This window comes from Melanotaenia boesemani, chromosome 18, assembly GCF_017639745.1.
Source record: "Melanotaenia boesemani isolate fMelBoe1 chromosome 18, fMelBoe1.pri, whole genome shotgun sequence".
Classification (NCBI taxonomy): domain Eukaryota; kingdom Metazoa; phylum Chordata; class Actinopteri; order Atheriniformes; family Melanotaeniidae; genus Melanotaenia; species Melanotaenia boesemani.
Genome location: NC_055699.1, coordinates 7,279,117 through 7,298,750, shown reverse-complemented (window position 1 = coordinate 7,298,750; position 19,634 = coordinate 7,279,117). Strand labels below are relative to the sequence as shown.

The 19,634-nt window shown below is 36.4% G+C and overlaps 1 protein-coding gene across 1 annotated transcript in view; it reads right to left on the bottom strand.

Moving 5' to 3' along the window:
* The window catches only part of LOC121629286 (vasoactive intestinal polypeptide receptor 2-like), a 53,705-nt gene that overhangs the window by 14,316 nt on the left and 19,755 nt on the right, over positions 1-19,634 (bottom strand). The window contains exons 4-5 of the mRNA XM_041968932.1: positions 18,004-18,101; positions 2,316-2,413 (exon numbers count right to left, since the gene is read on the bottom strand). Coding sequence (XP_041824866.1) covers positions 2,316-2,413; positions 18,004-18,101 — 196 coding nt within the window. The remainder of the gene's footprint in view (positions 1-2,315; positions 2,414-18,003; positions 18,102-19,634) is intronic.

Below are 19,634 nucleotides of genomic sequence, written 5' to 3'. Positions count from 1 at the left end.
AAAAGTATTCATCCTCCCTTGAACTTCCCACATTTTGTCACGTTACAACATGTGTTAAATTATTTTAATGGGTTTTGATGTGACAGACCAACACAAAGTAACTCTTAATTGTGGAGTGGAAAAAAAATGGTTTTCAAAATTGTCTGACAAATAAAAATTTTGTGATGTGCATTTATATTCAGCCTTTCTGAGGTAATACTTTACAGAACTACATTTTGCTGCAATTACAGTTGTACGTCTTTTCAGAAATGTCTGTACCAGCTTTTCATATCTAGAGATTGAAATGTTTTTGTAAAATAGCTCAATCTCACTCAGATTGAATGGAGATGCTATAATCTAAACAATTCCAATGCAGCTCTGGTTGCGTGTTGAGGGTCATTGTCATGCTGGGAAGTGAACCTCCATCTTAGTATGAAGTATTTTGCAGCCTCTAACAGGTTTCCTCACCAGGATTGCCTTGTATTTAGCTGACCAGCTTCCTTGTTCCTGCTAAAGAAAAGCATCCTCACAGCACGATGCTGCCACCACTGTCTTTCTACAATGGCAATATTCTTGCAAATCTTCCATAAAGGCAAGATATTTGTAGTAAAAAACTAATAGATGTCCTGTGAACAGATTCTGAACTGTGGATTTCTTGGCTCAGGGGTCTGCAGCCTTTATAATCCAAAGAGCCATTTTTCCCTCAGCCCAGCTACAGTAAATAAAACTTGTTTGGAGCCGCAAATGTTACGAGACGTTTTGGGAAAAAATAAACTTATAATTTTTTTTTTATAAATATCTACTCTAGGAAATTTGTCATTTCTGAAGAACCACATTTTTATTTTTAGGTTCTGAAGAACAGAAAAACAAAACTTGCAAAAAGAGGATAGACAGACTTTCTTCTATGGGATGTAAATATTTGTGTAAAAAATGTAAAAAATAAATAAATAAATAAATAAAAAAGCCCATAGTTTCCAACCTAATGACAGAAAAAATACATAAAAAAATTATTACTGGTACTTTTAGTGTCAAGTCAAATTTATTTATAAAGCACATTTAAAAAGGACCTCAGCGGACCAGAGTGCTGTACAAAGCAAAGCAGATAAAATGCCTAGGTCATCATTAAAATTAAATAAAATAAAATAAAATATCTCATAAAGAAAAATACAAGAAAATAATGTAAAATTATGTTAAAACAGCTTAAAACACATAGGAACATAAATACAATAAAAACTCAATTAAAATGCTCAAGCTGGAGGAAAAGCCAGTAAGAAAAGGTGTGTTTTTAATAATGATTTAAAATGCTCAATGCCCTGTATTGATCTGATATTAAAAGGCAGACTGTTCCAGAGTTTGGGAGCAGCGATAGAAAAAGCTCTGTCACCTCTGCCTTTCAGCCTGGTTCCAATAACTGGTTTGTTGATCTCAGTGCTTTGACAAGACTGTGAATGATTAAAAGCTCTGATAAATAAGGTGTCATTATGTGTCATTATGTTGTGGAAATTCAATGCAATTATTTAATGAAAACAACTGAAAATGTGCTAAAAACCTGCATAAAAACCTGAAACAAACCTTGTTATTATATCTACATTTAAAAACATTAGTTAGTTCTTTAGCATGTTTTAAGAGCCATTGTGGAAGGTCCAGACAGCTATGTTGTAGCTCCGGAGCCGCAGGTTGCAGATCCCTGTCATGGCTGCTTCTTTAATTAGTGCTCTCCTTGCTTGACATAGGTGGATGGCCATGTCTTGGTCCTGGTAGGTTTGTAGTCATGTCCCACTATTCCCATTTTATTATGTTGGATATGTGTTGAATTTATGGTTTGACATAAATAAAAGTTGGTTACTTGAATTAATGGATATTCAATGGATTTAAGAGTATGAAGTAGCCAGAGTGAGAAAAAAAACACACAAAAAAACTGAATGGGGAAAAAGATACTTAAAATCCTGATAATTGTTTAATAATCAAATCGAAGCAACCTGTATCGTAATCAGATCAAATTGTGAGTTACCTAAAATAGCACACCCCTACTTAAAACGTTGTCCTCTTTAGCTGTTTTAAACATGTTTCTGGCAACAAACAAAAATTGAGCATCTAATCTGTAAGAAAATTTCTTAATTTCAACACCTGATGTATTTTTCTATCTATACAATTTTCAGATTGTTTTTTTTTTTATTATTTTTCTTTATATTTTTCACAGTATACTAACTTTTAATCTTCTAAATGAGGTTACAGGGTTATAGGGTTATAGAAAAAGCTGATTGAAGATACATTAGCAGTTTTGTCTTTTGTGTTTGTGTGTCCGTCACGAGTGTGTGAAGCTGTGTGTGTTTTACCTGAACAAACAGATGATGACAGTGCTGGTGAGCAGGGTGATGAGCGACAGGCTGTGGCCCAGAGTGGACAGAATCTGTACCATTTTGTAGAAGACCAGCTGCAAATAAAAAAGGAAATTAACTCAGGTTGCATTAAATAAGGAACAATAAGGCCACTGATCAAACCTGATGACATATAACCTGAAGCTCAGCTGCGTTTCCTTCCACAAAATACATTATGTTTCATGACTGTAAGTGAAAATGGATTACAGGATCCACATTGTGGCAACTCATGCTGTTCCTACATGTTACCTTAATGTCTTTAAGCACATTTTAACTGCATTCTTTGGCTTAATTAAATTACTTTTGAGTGATAACAGTGATGGTGCTGGTCAGGATGGTTTCAATGCTGCAACAGTAGAAGGAGCACATAATGGAGAACAGGGCTTTTGTTCTAATTAGATTGCAGAAGAAGTAGCATCCCCTACTAATACTACAAGTTAAAATGAATTACTTTACAAGCTAGCACACTTGTGAGTTGTGTTGTATAAACACTCTGGACAAACTGTTTCCAGTTTCCAACACACTGGACTGGAGATTAGAGCTGAAAGGTCCTAATGATCACTTCTGAAGTGGGCAAATTGGTTTTCAGTGTTATGCATCTTATCCTACGACAGCTGCAATAATTCTTAAAGTTAGGTATGCCCATTCCTGTGAGATAACTTATTATTCTAAAAACATATCTTTGTAATTCTTAAACACGTTAACTTCTCTGTTTGTTTCTTTTAAGTACAAATTGTAATGTATGATCAAAACTGGGTTCAGGTTCAGAAATGGAATGATAAAAAAAAGGATTCCATTTATTTTCTGGTTAAAGTAAAGTCTGATTACAGTCTGATTTCCATGAAAAGCTACAGGTATGTTATATTTAATTATTTTTCCAAGCAGAGCTGTGGTAGTACCCATGAGTAGTCCATACCTTAGCTCTCAGTTTAGAGACTCCTGGTTTCCTTCCTGGTGAGCTAAAGTTAATAACCTCTCAGAAGAGGGGCCATGAGAGAAGCAAGTGCTACATTTTTATGTTTTATACGGCATCACTTTTGCATGGACAGGTACATGTAACATGTACATGTTATCATACAGTGCTGCACGCTGGATCATTTTATATCGGACCTCAGCTTGCTACATGGACATGCAAGAGAGAAAGTGTGGCAACAAAGCAAATAATTATCTGATGCAGAATTGAACCTCCTCTTATTGTCCATTTCAGAGTAGCTTTAAGTTTTAGCTCACCCATGAGGAAACTGTCTAATTTTCAAAACTGAAAGTGCTCTTTAAAACACACTTTACATATAAAGCAACTGTCTACATTTTTTAAATGTGCACTCATTCCTCCAGTCTGAAATCTTTAAACGGATATGATTCGTTTTAGGCCACTCATCAGGAAACTTTGTGATTCTCCAAACTCTGAGTGCTCTGACAGCTGTATATTGCAGGTAAGAAGACACTGGCTACTCCTAAGTAATACATACATGCATACTTTTCTGTGGCTATAAGATTGTTTTGTCTTTATAATTTTTAATAAAAAAATTCTAGTTTTATTTAACTGACTCAGTAATGAAATTTCTGTTCTAATGTCATATAAATGCGAGAAAAGACAGAACACTCGAGGGAATTTCTCCCACACCACCTTTCAGTATGAAAAGCATGAAAAAAAAAACAAAAAAAAAAAAACAGATCTCTCGATGCTTTGTGCTTTCCCCCCGAGTGGGAAGGTACTTTCACAATCAGAGCTGGGTCAGGGTCAGATTGCGGATCTGGTCCGTCTCCACGTTCCTCAAACTCTTAAAGCGACGTATGGCTGCAGATTTGGAGGCCTGTCAATACTGCCCACTAAGTGTGCATGTGTCTATGTGTGCCTGGTGTTCATCGCTCATCTTCTATAAACAACATTCCCAATGCCTGACACGCCATCTGGAAATGAACTGGACATACACACTTAATATTTGGCATGCAGTCACGCAAACATTGCATGAACATACTTGTAAAAATACATACATGAACGTATGCGCCTTTCTATTTTTGTGAGAACTCTTACTAACATACTGTAACATGACACATTCAACAAAAATGAAATATTTTTTAAAATATTCAGCCATGACACTGACCCTAAATAGACACTTTAAAAATGAGACAACTGTCTACATTTTTAAAATGTGCACTCATTCCTTAAGTGTCAAGTCCTCACATAGATGGACACCCGGAGGACATGCATGCATAAAGAAGAGGAGCATGCTCAACATCTAGTCGTGCAGCTGCTCTATTTAAAGACACTTATCCTTTCACTTAAATATTTCCTTTTTTGGTGACTCACTACTCCTTTCCCTTCATTCTTCTCTCTGTTTAGTTTTTTTTCTGTCTCTATTTGGTTAGCCCATCATTCTCCTTGTTTGGTCTCTCAGCAAAAAAAAAAAAAAAAAAGTTATTTTTATTATTATTATTTATTTATTGTATATTTCTAGCTGTTGCTTTCCTTACGTCACTCCAACTTTTCATAATTTTCCCTTATTTCTTAAATTTCTTTCTTAGTCTTTCTTTTTCTCCTGCTGACTGTTTTTTTTTATCTCTAAATGTCTCTAAATCCAGTCCAGTATTTGTAGTTGTTGGTGCTTTCATGTATATATCAAATTTTAGTCCTTCAAAGAAATCTTAAGTTTTATATTTATTACACCAAACAGGAATTTTCTTTTCTTGCACACTAAACAACCCACTAAAGTCACGTTTATGTTCTTACTGTACCTTTTTGATAATGTGTATTATGCAACATTTTTTAGAAACTCTGTCTGTCCAATGTGCTCTTAGATAGAGTAATAAATAACATAAGTGGGTAACCATGTTATTAACCTGTTACTAAACCTTTTTTAGTCACATGTTCCCTCCCAGTTTGTCCTCATCCAAACTCTTTTGAGACATGATTTTGCCATCAAATTCAAAATGATCTCACATTTTTCATTAAACTGTAAAATGTCTCATTTTCAATAAGTAATATATTTTCTAGGTTTCCTTATTGCTTAAATATTGAATTGAGAAATTAAAAAAAATTCCATTCTAATATTATTTCCATTTTTTTTTAAACTGAATAATGTCCATTGATCGATTTCCTGCATATATCCATCTATGTTCAGTATCTACTTAAACCCAGCATGACTGCACCCCCCTTGGTGTGGGAGATTTTTTTTTAAATCTATTTATCTATTTACTTCTAACCACTGAACTAATAAAATATAAGATGAATACAATATATTTTTTTATTCAAATTTAATAACCGATTCAGTAGATGTTTTCTCAACATCTCCACAAATATCTTCACAATGTTATTTAATCGGTACAAAGCTAACATTTCAAGTATCTACTTATTTTTGTAGAATAACTTTAAACACTGCTAATTTAAACTGGTAAGAAAGTAAAGACAAGACAGGAAATCTTTCATTTGGTATATAAACTAAATTGTGCTCTGATATAAATCATGCAGGCACTGAGTATTTTTCCATTGTGAAATGACACCCTGAGCAATTTCACTACAGTACTTCCTGCACCAGTCCCTGTCTGCCCAGTATAAATATTCCCACACACACACCGACAGCAGTAGCCTGGCATCAGTGTCTCATTCCTGAGTTTGACTTCCAGACTTTCTTGCTGGAAGCTGAAGGTCTGCTGGTTCTGCTTTTATGCAGCCACAATTTCTAAGCAGGGTTAAACTGGGATTTGTTATGTGGGCATACTCCAGGGGTTCAGGGTTGCAATGGGTGTGCTGTGTGTGCACATATCAAGGTGTCACAGCCCTCCAGTGTCCACATCAATAAGAGTAATTCTAGATCCATGCAAAACTGCCCATTAAAAAAATGACCTGTGTACCTATGTCAACAATAATGATGATGCGGTTGCCATTAAGTCATCATAGACTTGTGCATTTTATTCATATTATTTACTGAAAGTTGATACATTTGATGTGCTGGGAACCCTCCAGGGATACCATCTTCATCAAACATAAACATCATCACATATGTGCTAATATAGTCGGACTTCCAGGGATAAAGGTGGAGGTAAGATCTGCCATTTAATGCACAAACACATCTAAGTGTTAAATATTATGGGAACAATGATTTATCATAAATAAATGAAAAAGTTGTGTAATCATCAACAGATCATTCTGATTTTTGATATCCTGTATGCTCTCATCTGGAATCCAATGAAATTTGCCCTTAAAATCGTTATTGAAAAGAGCAACAAAACTATTTATTTCCTGGTATTGTCTTTCCATCTTATGTTGTCAGTTAAAGCCAGAAGATGGGAAGTCAACTTCACTGCATTTCCTTTATTTTGTTTGAGATGTTTTTGAGACATTTAAAATTATTTACTTGAGTTTTTACCATTTCAATGAGCTTCCAAATGTCATGCTCAAGCATCAAGAACCTCTTCAGTCTTAGCATGAGTCAAAAAAAAAAGTTCCTGTACTGTGGAAGATATCCGGCCTCGTTCTGGTACCTAAAATATCTCATCCATCTGCTCTAAACGATTTCAGACCAGCTGCCTCACATCATGAAAGTCCTTGAGAGACTCTTATTGGCTCACCACAATAAGCAAGTGAACCCTTTTCAGGACCCATTACAATTCACTTATCCTAATGGGCTTGGATTTGAAGATGCCATTGTCCGCTTGCTTCAGCAAGTCTCCAGAAAAATACAGATACCGCCACAAACTGCCTGGATTTATGCAACCAAACCACATTTTGAGAGACTAAAATGCTGTGTCTAAGAAGGTGGTCAGGGTTAGGGGTTAGAGACAGGAGCGCCACAGTGTACTGCCACCATTTCTCATCACTCTGAAGTGAAGAGAAACTCAAACTTCCTGTCACATGCTAAATTACTCACATTCCTGTGCAGCTGTGGAGTACATTAGTAATAAAAAAGAAGCTGACAATAGGGAACTAGTCAGTCCCTTTGTGAGATGGTATTGAAATAATCCTCCAGAACAAGAACTTTATTTCCCCTTTAAACTGACAATTAATGATTTATATTATTTTTAAAAAACAGAACAAAACAAAACAAAACAAACAAAAAAAAACACTTCTTCTGCTACTAGTTGGCTTCTCTGAAAGAGCTGCAGATGAGTCTGGCTGTTAAGTCAAGTACAGATAATTTCAGTAATCCAAGCTTGAAGTAGAAGTTGAAAAAGCTGGAAAGGAATGATTAATCTAGCAATGTTTCTCAAGTAGAAAAAGGAACTTTTATCAAGTTTTTTTTTATGTTTTGTTTTTATCAAATTTCAGTTTAGAGTCAAATATGACTTCCAACTTCTTGGCATCAAAAATGAAAAGAAAATGTCTACAAGAGGCTTTTCAAATACAGCGAGGAAATGGGAAGGCCAAAAATAACCACCTCTGGCTTGCTATCATTAAACAGAAGACAGTTTTAATCCATCCAGGATTTTACCTTCTGAAGGCAGTTTTGGAGTGATGTGACTGGTGTGGAGTTGTCAGGAATCACGTGCTGGTAGATGGAATAAGTACTTGTACTTGATAAAGATGTGGAGTGAGAATGCATACTGAGTGAGAACTTCTCATGTGCTTCTGTTTATCTTTTCTGCATCAGCAGTGTGAGCTTTCACTCAGGCACATAAAAGATGCTGGTCGCCTGCTCGCTGTTTTATCTCACTTCAAGCTACATCACCATCAAAAGGCCACAATTTCAACAAGATTATGAGATACACATGACCCGTAATCAAACCTGCAGCCAAATATAGATAAAAAAAAGGCTTTGACAGCAAAAAAGAGCCAGATTTGAAAAAAATGTGACTGTTGACAGATAAAAAAATTAGACGTTAGACGATGTTATGAAAAAAAGTAAATCTTGAAAGAAAGAACGTGCAGAGATGGAAGTTTTAGAGACACTTTGGTGTATTCTGAAGCTTTTTGTCCAATTATCTGTCATTGTGTTGATTATTTGCATACAGGTAGACATTATGACCTCAAACTGATAAAATGTTATGATTTTATAATAATAACTATGAATGTTTGAGAGAATTTATGAAAACCTTAAGACCTTTAAAACACACTTAATGTTGGTTCTTGTTTCTCTGTGAGTCCACTGAGCTCGTTTTCTTGAGATCATGAATTTTTGTCTTGCATGTTTTGTTTTTACCCTGCTCATGTTGCCAAAGTATATTTTCATGATTTGAGGTGTCCTGCAAAGGGCTGGAAACAACAAAATAACTTTTGCATAGACATGTTGATATATTGCAGCCTGTGAACACACCAGTGGACAAAAGTTGATTTTACTCCTGAACAATGTAGGCCATGGCTTTCCTTTATAAAAAGTTAAATTTACGATAAGTCAGCATGTTCAAAGAAATAAGAATGTGCAGATATAAAGATCAGAAGGACTTTGGCAACATCCAGATGACAGGGTCAGAACATGCGGGGGCCAGTGATCGGAGGTGGGCCAACTTAACATCAGGCCACAAAGTGTTGGGAGATGAGCTGGGAAAGTCTGATCCACAGCTTCTCCACCTCCAGATGACAGGACTTTTAGAGCCTAAAACCACAACGGACCTGCTGAAATATTACAAAGTCAAACGCTTATCTGAATGACTGAAAACAGATTCTGTGGGTGGTCGTGATATTTTATCTCTTCTGCACAAACAGGCAACTATCTCATTAAATAAGTTCTTGGCTTTAAATTTTCATGCCATGGCTCCTTTGGTTTCACCTGTATTTCAATCTCCACTCTAACTTTCCCTTTTTATGTTGTTACACAACTAGTGAGTTTAATTAAACTTTTATTAAACAATTTTGTTTCTTTCTCTTCCCACCTCCTATGGGTGTCAAGCATTACCATCCATCCATCCATCCATTATCTTGACCACTTATTCCATTTCGGGTCGAGGGTAAGCTGGAGCCTATCCCAGCATTTTAGCAGGTGAGAGGCAGGGTACACCCTGGACAGGTCACCAGTCTGTCGCAGGGCCAACACAGACAGACAAACAACCATTCACACACACACTCTCTCCTAGGGAGAATTTAGAATAACCAATTAACCTATCATGCATGTCTTTGGACGGTGGGAGGAAGCTGGAGAACCCGGAGAGAACCCACGCATACATGGGGAGAACATGCAAACTCCACACAGAAAGGCCACTGTCCTCAAGGTTCGAACCTCCCCCCAGCCAAGATTTGAACCGGCGACCTTCTTGCTGTGAGGTTGAGGTGCTAACCACCACACCACCGTGCAGCCCTTCAAGCATTACATTGTTGAGTAAAAATCACAAATGCCACTTCAAATTTTACGATGCAAAAAAGAAGCTTCATGCTAACTTTTTCCAGACTTAGCATTTACTTTTCTGGACATGGTATCTTGGATGGACCATCACACAGTGGAAAGGTAGATTCTACTCAGACCAGCCGGTATTCTATGAAGCCCATCTGGTGATATCAATAAAAAAAAACACACACGAGCAGTCACACAACCATGTTAGTAAGTTGTGGCCAAGGATTACTAATACGTGAGAATGAGATAATTGTGGATATGCATCAGTTATGCATGGAAATGTATGACTATAGCACGCATCTAATAAGGACAATTTGGATTGATTTTTATTTTGTTTTAATCAAGGATAAATTATAAAGATGCAACTAATCTTATTGGGTTCATATAACTGATTAGTTTACTACAAAACAATAGAGATAGGGCAGCAGGTACACCACTCAATAGCACTCCATTACTTTATTTTTTATCTGCTTACTCTTATGATAACACTAGGGAGACATATGTCCTAAAGACTGAAAAATATCCAACCGCACGGTGGTCTATTACATCCAGGGGACTCTTGCGATTAAGTACAGTGACATAATGAGTTAGAGACACTTAATTCATGGACTTAAGACGCACAGTTTGAAAATAAATAATATATGTGGACATTTGCCACATTGCTGATGCTTTAGTAACATTAGTCCACAACTTAATTATTTCATTCCCACGAATTACATATCTGTGGTCACATAATAAATATATTTTCTTACAATTTCATCAGAAGGGTTCTTTAGAATCCAGACCTTTTTTTTACTTTTTCTGTCTTTTTTTTTTTTTTTTTTTTAGAAGAAGAAGAAATCAACTCTGTGTGCTCCAAACCAAAGATCAGAAGGAGCATTCAGACTGTTAAGTCCCAGAACCAGACTCTGTGGTGGTAAAAGCTCACTTTCATTTCTGTGATGGCAGAATTTACAGCAACAAACAAAAAAACACATCTTTTTCAGCGGCATCTGTGCTTTTTTTTTTTCAACAAGACAATGCAAAACCACATTCTTTTCAAATTACAAAGGCATGGCTGAGGAAGAAGATAAAGGTACAGAGGACAGGTAGTTTGACCTGCCCCAAGAGAATATTGGAGAATTTTTAAAAACAATGACAAACTTCTGTTGCATCCTTCAAGACGTGTAGAAAATATAGTACAAAATAATAAAACTAAAAAGCTTCATCACTTGGCTTCCTCAATGTCAGACCATCTTTAATGTGTTGTAAGAAGAAATGTCACGTCATGATTATAAAGTGAGGAAAGCTTTACTGTCCCTGGAATGTGTTGCAGGTCTGAAAGAAATGAAGTTGGCCAGACAAAACATTAAATATCTTAGGTTCATACTCTCTGCTAAAAATAAAAAGAAAAAAAAGCATAAATACTAGTCATATATATTTGATTTGTTTGATCCATAAAACTCTAATATATATATATATATATATATATATATATATATATGTATATATATATATACACTGGTGATATATTACTTTAGTAAAAGACATTTTCGTTTAGTTCTCCTATACATTTCCTAGTGCCAGAAATACTGACTAGAGCACCAAATGTGGGTGAAAGTGTTGCTGAAAACAGCATGCTTGAGAATTTTCAGAAGCAGGCGTGAAGATGTGAACTGATACCACCTCCTACTTCACAGAGTAAAACAATTTGAACTTGATGCACAACATGAGGAAGATTAAGAGGAAGCTGTGTTATGATTTTAGAGGCGGTGTGGGCACAATAAAGGGTTCATGATATTCTCTGGATGTTATTTGCTTGTTTAAAGCTCTGTATAAAACAAATGTTTCTGGAATGCACTAAGTAATAACTGGGAAGGTCAGAAAATAAGCTCCATGGCATCACACGGGACGCCTCAGGGTTAAACTGTACAGGTACAGAGACTTGCATATAGACACAGAAAGTAGAGCAGTCAGAGATGCAGATCCTGCAGTGGAAACTATGAGAGATGAACCTTTTTCCTTCAATCTGCAACACTCATAAGAACAAATATTCTGTTTGCCTCATTCAGCTTTATAATCCTATTCAGAATCAGAGGATGTAATTGCGAGAAGTTTTACCCTCATCTTGGGAGACAGCAGATATGGAAACAGATGAGAGCGGATTAGAGAGTGTGCCCCGACCGAAAACTGAACCTCACAACTCTGCTGCAGGAGCCGGGAGATTAAGCCAGTGTCTCGCTGCGAGAGTGAACACCACTTATTACTGCCCCATTTATGCACCTCAAAGATTACTGACCTGTCTAGTCTAGGACTCCACAAAGCGCACTGAAGGCATCCTGAGATTCCGTATGAGACACAAATACATTACCAGCAGATCCTTTAAGTCCTATAAGGTGGGGCTCTAATGCATTGGATCTACTTTTCTACAAATTGTCATCAAAACTGACCACATCTAGGATTTTGGAGGTTAACTCAAAGCCTTTAACTTTTTTCTCCTGTTTCTCAAACCACTCTTTAACAGTGTTTGGAGTGTGGAAAGAAGCTTTAACTTGCTGAAAGAGGCCACTGCCTTCAGGCAGGGAAGGTACCCCTTCACTGTCTTGTTTCATTGCTCTGTCCAGTTCTGACAATTATCAGCTCATATTTCCAGCTCCCAACTGAGTTCCTGTTCAAATTCCAACTAGAACAAAATCCATCCATTCATGGGGAGGTCTGGAGCCTATGCCAGCAACTGCCAGGTGAGCAGTAGGGTACACCCTGGATAGGTCAGACCAGGACCAATACGAAGAGACAAATAGCCATTCATGCTCACACTCAATATTGGGAGAATTTAGATTTACCAATCAACCTAATATACATGTCTTTAGACTGCGAGGACGCTGGATACCCAGAGAGAACCGACACCCATCCAAAATTCATCAAACAGAATCAGAAATATGTTAGCACTGATTAACCTGAAAACTAGGTGATAATTATCAACTGGGACTCAGATCAAATTTAGACACAATTTTTGTCAAAAAATTGCTTAAAATTTGATAAAGTAAGAACACGTAATGTTGAAGCTAATGTAAGAATTCACAGTGAATGACTGAATGAAAACTGAAAAATGGCATCCATTGAGGTGATGGTCATGTCGTAAAAGGATATATTTATCGCAAACTAGGGCAAGGCAATATATTGAGATTTTCAAATATATTGAGACTTTATCAGACACGATATAGAATGAGGGAATATCATTTATATCGAGGTAGCTTGTTTAGAGTTAAAAGGATCTTTTCTTTTGCATTCTGTACAGCTGTATTTTTGTTACAGTCATTGAAAAGTATTTTTCATTAATTCTGTTTTAGGAGCATTTAATTTAATATAAAGCTACTTTAATTTCAGTCAACTGTTTTAATGCACATGTGCTGCTGATCCCTAATAAAAGTGTATTTAGGACTGAAGGCTGCAAATTAGAAATGTCTCTTTGGTTACTTGACAAAAAATATATATATATTGAGATATATATCGTATATCGTGATTCAGGTAAAAAAATATCGAGATATAAAATTTTGTTCATATCGCCCAGCCCTATCGCAAACAATCTTTTAATCCCAGCCTGGTAGTTTTTATTTTTAACGCAAACCTAATTGTGGTTTTTTTTCTTCTTTTAGCTAAACTTGGAGTGTTGGTTAAGCTGGCCTCCTATGAATGCCCTTGTTGCAAAAGGACATACATCTAACTAGGTTTGATTTCTGGCCTGGAGTTCTTCGCTGCTTGTCATCCCCCTCTCTTTTACCACTTTTCTGTTTGTCCTCTAGCCACCAAAAGCTTAAAAAAAGTGAAGAAAATAAAAAAGAAACTTCCTTGCATTATAAAGAGAATGCATGTACAAAATAGTCGTGGAAGTCTGGAAGTCATAAAAATGTTAAATGTCGATGTTTTTAACTGATTAATTAATTGATTTTGAACTAAAACATTTTGCTTTGAGTTTATAAAATTACTCATGGGAGCTATGAGCAATCTGTGACCTACTATACACATTTGTGCACATGCAAGATTGTCTTCCCAGTCAAACATAAAGGCCCAAACACAAAATCTCGCACTGATATGTAAAATCTCTGCACTCTTTATCCTGTAAGATGAAACCATGAAAAAGTAGACCGTTTAGTAATCTTGTTTGCCACAATCAAACCGACTTTTAGTGTTGAACTCTTGCTGAACAACACAGATGCAGAATGGAACTATTTTGTGGTCAGCCTGGTAAAACCAGAAAAACACACAAAAAAAACCCCTTTTTAAGAACTGGGTCTCCTGCAAATAACAAAGGTCATCAAAGTGGGTCAAGCCACACATCTGAGCTCTACATCTACTCAGCAGTATCAATATAAAGTCTCTGATTGGTACCATGAAGTCTTTCTTTGCCACATGTAGGACTCTGATTGAAACATGGGAAAAGAAACCACTGCAATTATAAAAGCCGTGTACAGCAATTTCACTTGTACTAAAAAAAAAAAAAAAGATGAAATAGGTTTGTCAGTTGTCAGATACTTTACATCTGGTAAGCTAGAAAAGGTGATTAATTACAGTTGTTATGCTTTTCAATAAAGACCCTTAAGTATTTCTAATCTTGATTAAGTAATTTCAGTTACTGAGCTAAACCAAGTTAGATTCATAGGAAAGGGGACACTTATGTTAAGATGTGTAAATATCAGTTTATATGTTACTGGTGAAGACTAAGTGAAGATGGCGCATAGCACAAAAGACAAAAGTTGCATGCTTGCTTAAAAAAACAACCACTTTCAGGATGAATATGAAAATCCTTTCAGAATGATGCAGCTGCAGCTGTAAACCTTTATTAAATCACCCTACATTATGGTAACATTACCTTTGCAAAGGCCCATTCTGATAAACTGAAACAGTCCAACATATGAGAGGTTTTAGTACCAACACGTCAGGCGAGGTCTCCAAAATTGTCATTTTGGGACTATTTTAAACTATCAGTTCACAATTCAGAGATCTCAGATTTTAAAAAGGTAAATAAAATTTTGTATAATATTTTAACCCCTAAAAGCCTGACGTGACATATTTGTTACATTCAGTTTCTGAGGCATTTTGTTCAATTTATGATATAAACTTTGCTCAAAATCCTGTTGAATAGTATCTGATATTTGTCTTTTGTCCCCTAATAGATACCCAGAAGCAGAAAACCACATTATAATACTTTTAAAATATCACATGGTAATAAATGGAAGATATAACCCCAACATTTTACATTTTCTTAAAGGGCCAAATGAAGACCTTACATTAAAAAAAATGGACTTTTCTTACCATTTTTTCATCGGTTGGGTTTTAAAGGGTTAGGACATTAAATAAAACACTACTTTTCAATGTGTCTTCCAACTTCACCAACTTGTGGCAACATTTACAGACGATATGAGTAGGTGTGCTCTAAGCTTTGACTTGAAAATGAATGTGATTAAATTAAAAGAGACTTAAGACAAACTCTGAGGAATATGTCTGAATTGTAAAATCGTGAGCTGAGGACCTGACTTTAAAATCATTTAATGCAACCAGATGTATTTGTAAATAATTTTGTCAACTTCATTTATAGAAGTCTGCTCTGATAGGTTGATTTATTTATCTATTTTATTTTAATTTTATACCTTGATATATACAGGTCAACAATGGTTCCTTAATACTACTAATATGGGTACAGCCAAGCAGAAGGGTTTTTAGCCTGCATTTAGGAATACTCAGCACTGCATTGTGAAGTTCAGTGTGCTTTTTATGTCCACAAGCATGGAAAAGAGAGAATGAATCTACGATTTTCTGTATAAGCCATTAAAAGACTTTTCCAAATGTTACAGTAATAGAAAGAAAGAGGCTAGACCTGTGTGGGCACATTTATTGTGGGTGCCACTGATTTAAGCATTAAAGCACAGTCATTACTATTCGTTTGCATTTAATCTGCGAAATTTTTTCCATCACAATTTTCGGCATCTTACTTGTTCCTCAACTCCCATAAAAGTTACATCAAAATGTGCTTCTCAGTCGAGAGAGTGTGCCATGACTTTTGCCGTACAGAAGTTTTAAGCTGGATTTATACTCGCGCGACGTCTACATATGGTAGGGTCAAGGCAGCTGACGCCGATGAAGTGTGCTCTCACACTCGAGCGTATGGTTACAGTGTTGTGTTGGAGTTTCTCTTCTCTGGTAACCACACAAATTCACAAGAGAGAGTACATCTGCATAACCAAGCTTCAAGCAAGCTGCACATCAGGTCTGGAAGAGGTGCGCGTCGAGCCTCTAAGGACCTATATAGTATAAATCCAGCTTTACAGTTTTAACGAAAATCACAAAAAATCTATGATTTTGAAAATGAATGGGATTCTGCTGAAAATAGGGGAAAAAACTGCCCAACTAGGAGCTCTATAATTCAGGCATAGTTTCATAAAGAAAATTCATTTAAAGTTTAAACAGGTCACGAAAGGTAAAACTTTTACTGTCTGTAAAGGCATTTGCATATCTTTTACATTTTTCACACAATCAGTTTGTTTTCATGAAAAGTCATAAAATGCCTTCAGAGCCTCTCCACTCTGATGTGTGACATCCCACACGCTACCTTACACGCTACAATAATATGAACATTTCTCAAACAAACGCGTATATTATATGGACTGGTATGATAATGGTAATATCATTTGTTTTGAATTAATATAAAATGACCACATGGAGGGTTTTGAGTTATTCTATTTATTGATTCATAGATCATATTCATAACATGTTCACTAGTGAAGACAAGATAGGCGCGATTTGAGGATTCACATCTACCTTGGATAATGATAAGAATTTAGGGAAGTGATGGTCTAGTGGTTAGAGAGGTGGTCTTGAGGTTGGACAACCCAGTTTACTCTAGACTGGCAACAGAGGGGAACCACTAACCCCTAACCCTAACCACCCTGACCTCCCCTGCATAATCAGTCTTTAATAAGAAGTTCCTTTTTGCCACAATATTATGCAACCACTGTTGCAAACTGAGATAAAATAGACTAAGAAAGTGTTTTCTGAGGGCTTTTAAGACTTTGTGTAAATGTTTCCCTGTAGGGTGAGTTTCATCTGCTGAGGATCATGTGTCATCACAAGCCTTTGATCCGCTTCGTCTCTCCCTGCACCTGTCAGCTGAAATCTGGTTCTGGAGCTCCATGTCGGTGATCAGCCATTACTGATCCCTTCAAACTTCACTTAGTTTCATTCTTTTCCTCTTGCTGTTTCATCACAAAACTTCGTTAGACAAATGGGCCCACCCAGAGTCTGAGTTTAATTCAGTTGAAAATTAGAACTATTATTATTAGTTTTTTTTTTAATCTAATCCCCATTGTTGACAAGTTCTTGCTGAAAGTGTATTGTTGGAATTCTTACAGTGTTCAGGATCCTGAGATTTGTAGATGCATGCTAAATTTAATAAAAATAAAAAAGTCTACTTATGTTTCACAAAAAATGCAAAATGTCACAAGAAAATCCAATTCCATTTATTTTTTTATTTCACTTTAACAACTGTCGGTTAAACGTCCTTGGCAGACTGTTCAAATGGTTGAAAGCAACAGAGATGAACTGATTATATTCATTGATACCAACTAGTGCGTTCTGGGACTTTCCCATCAGACATGAAATGTGCAGAGTAACAGTTTGCTCAGCAGATAAGATGTGAGTGAACCTAACACACATGTACGCACACCACTCTGATCAGATGATGAGATTCTCAGAACATTTTCAGAGGTTTCTGCAGGGACAGTAAAACATATTTCCTCCACCCGAGCATTAGAGAAGCTCAGTCTATGAATATTTTTAAGTCTCTTTTGTTTGCAATGGCTTTCAGCACAAGCGGAGCAGAACTTTGGAAGGTCTTATAATGTTTAATAGCTTAAGTGATTCTAAGTTTTTATTGTTTATTTTTATTTTGTGAATGCACTGTGTATTGCCTATGTACAGCACCCTGGGGAGTTTTAAATGTGGTTTATAAATAAACTTGACATTGATCTGTTTTTATGTAGTGCAATAATGGGCAGCATGTCTCAAAGTAGACTTTGCCTGATTCTTAGAAACGCAACTCACTGATTAACCTGAGCTGAGCAGAAATAAAGCAACTGGAAATAGTTGGATAGATCAACCAGCTGAGATGGTTTTCATAAAATAGATCAGTTGTTATGAAGGAATGATGCAACTTCTCTGATGAACATCATCGGAAAACAATAAATAAAATTCCATGAAAAATCAACATCATGGAAACTAGAAGCTGGACAAAATGGTTTCAGACCTGCAGCTATGCACACTGTGCGGTCTGCATATACACACACACACGTACACAGTGCAAACACAACTTCAAATAGACATGATGACCTATTTTCAGATGCTGAACTCACCTCTTTAGGTCTTTCTGTGATGTCTGATGAGCAGGTGACACGGATGTCGGGGTAGACAGAGGACCAGCCTTTCTCTGTGCAGTTCCTGCTGAGGTTTCCTGAGACAGATGCACACAGAATCAGAATGTTTGTCAATTAAATGTGTTATTCAGACATCAAAAATGATCAAATTAGAAAATTTCCCACCCATCCACACTCCTGTGTCTCCTCATCCTGAACATGTTGTACAGGGGACACATGGTGTTTGAATACTGTTCTTATTTCTGTGTTTATTGATTTTTTTATGCACTTTGTAGGAGTAATATTCCTTATTTTGTTGTACTACCATGTTCAATAAAGGCATGACAATAAAGGCTTTCTTCTTCTACTTGAAATCTGCTGCTGCTGTGCTTTCATTGAGATGCACAGATAGCTTCTGTCCTGCTTTAGGAAATGTAGAACCACAAACATTCTCCTGCAGTTGTGGCACAGATGCTTGGAGCTGGCATGTTTGATGAAATATTCACCTGGTCCAGCGTTTAACATGTGAACCTGAATTTGTGTATAAGCTTTCAAGTGTAGCAAACCCACTTGTCTTTGGTTTTAAACTGTTGATCGACTTCCGTTTGTAATATTAAAGAGTGTAAATAAAGTGGGATTCTGTGTCGGGGGTCCTCAGCAGCTGTCAGCAGATTGTTTTCATGTGTTTGTCATGCTTCTCACTGGCTGATAGTTTGTTCTTATTCACAGAGTTGTATACAATGTCTCCAGCAGACCAAACAAACTGAACTCAGACTCATTTTTTAAGATGCTAAACTAGGGACAAATGAAATTAAAATAAAAATATTCTATATATGTCAAGAGGGAGATTGTAATGTTTTGACATCAAGCTCAAGTCTGAATCAGGTTTGTTGCAAGAGGGAAACTTCTAAAACCTGCAGGACACCGGCCCTTGAGGACCAGGATAGAGGATCACTGGTCTAGTCTGTTGTCCAGCTGAACTCCCAGGCATTTGTATTCCTCTACTACCTACAACTCTTCTCCCAGGATGGTAATGGTGTTGTGCTTATCGCTGCTAATTCTAAAATTTACCATCACTTTTGTTTTGTGTTCAAGATGAGGCGATTGTTTCCATACCATCCCACAAAGTGATTTACCAGCTGTACTCAGCTTCTTGCCCACAACTGCAGAGTCATCAGTAAAAAAACAAAACACTTTAATGACTTTTTCTACAATCAGCTGATTATTATCACCAAACTATGTTACAACACAGGCTCACACGTGACTGTGTAACATTTATATTGGCCCACAACATAAACACAGCAGTATAACCATAAAAACATGGAAATTGTAGAACTGTACAACACTTTCTGTCTCAGAAATAATCTCTTTTGCAATGTTTAAAAGGCCATGTATAGCAGTATGTTAAACTGTCATAAAAGTGATATTACACACCTGTATCATGTTCATTAGCTTACCTAAAGTTCTTCTTTTTCATTTTCATTGGTCTAGCTAAATCAGCAGCTGATAAGTCTGTGTATAAAATACATTAATCTCCAACCTACAAACCACAAACACATCTATGCATCAGATACATTAATCTGCAAAGGTACAGTTTCCTGCTTTAAAAGTTTGCATATAAACCTAACAAA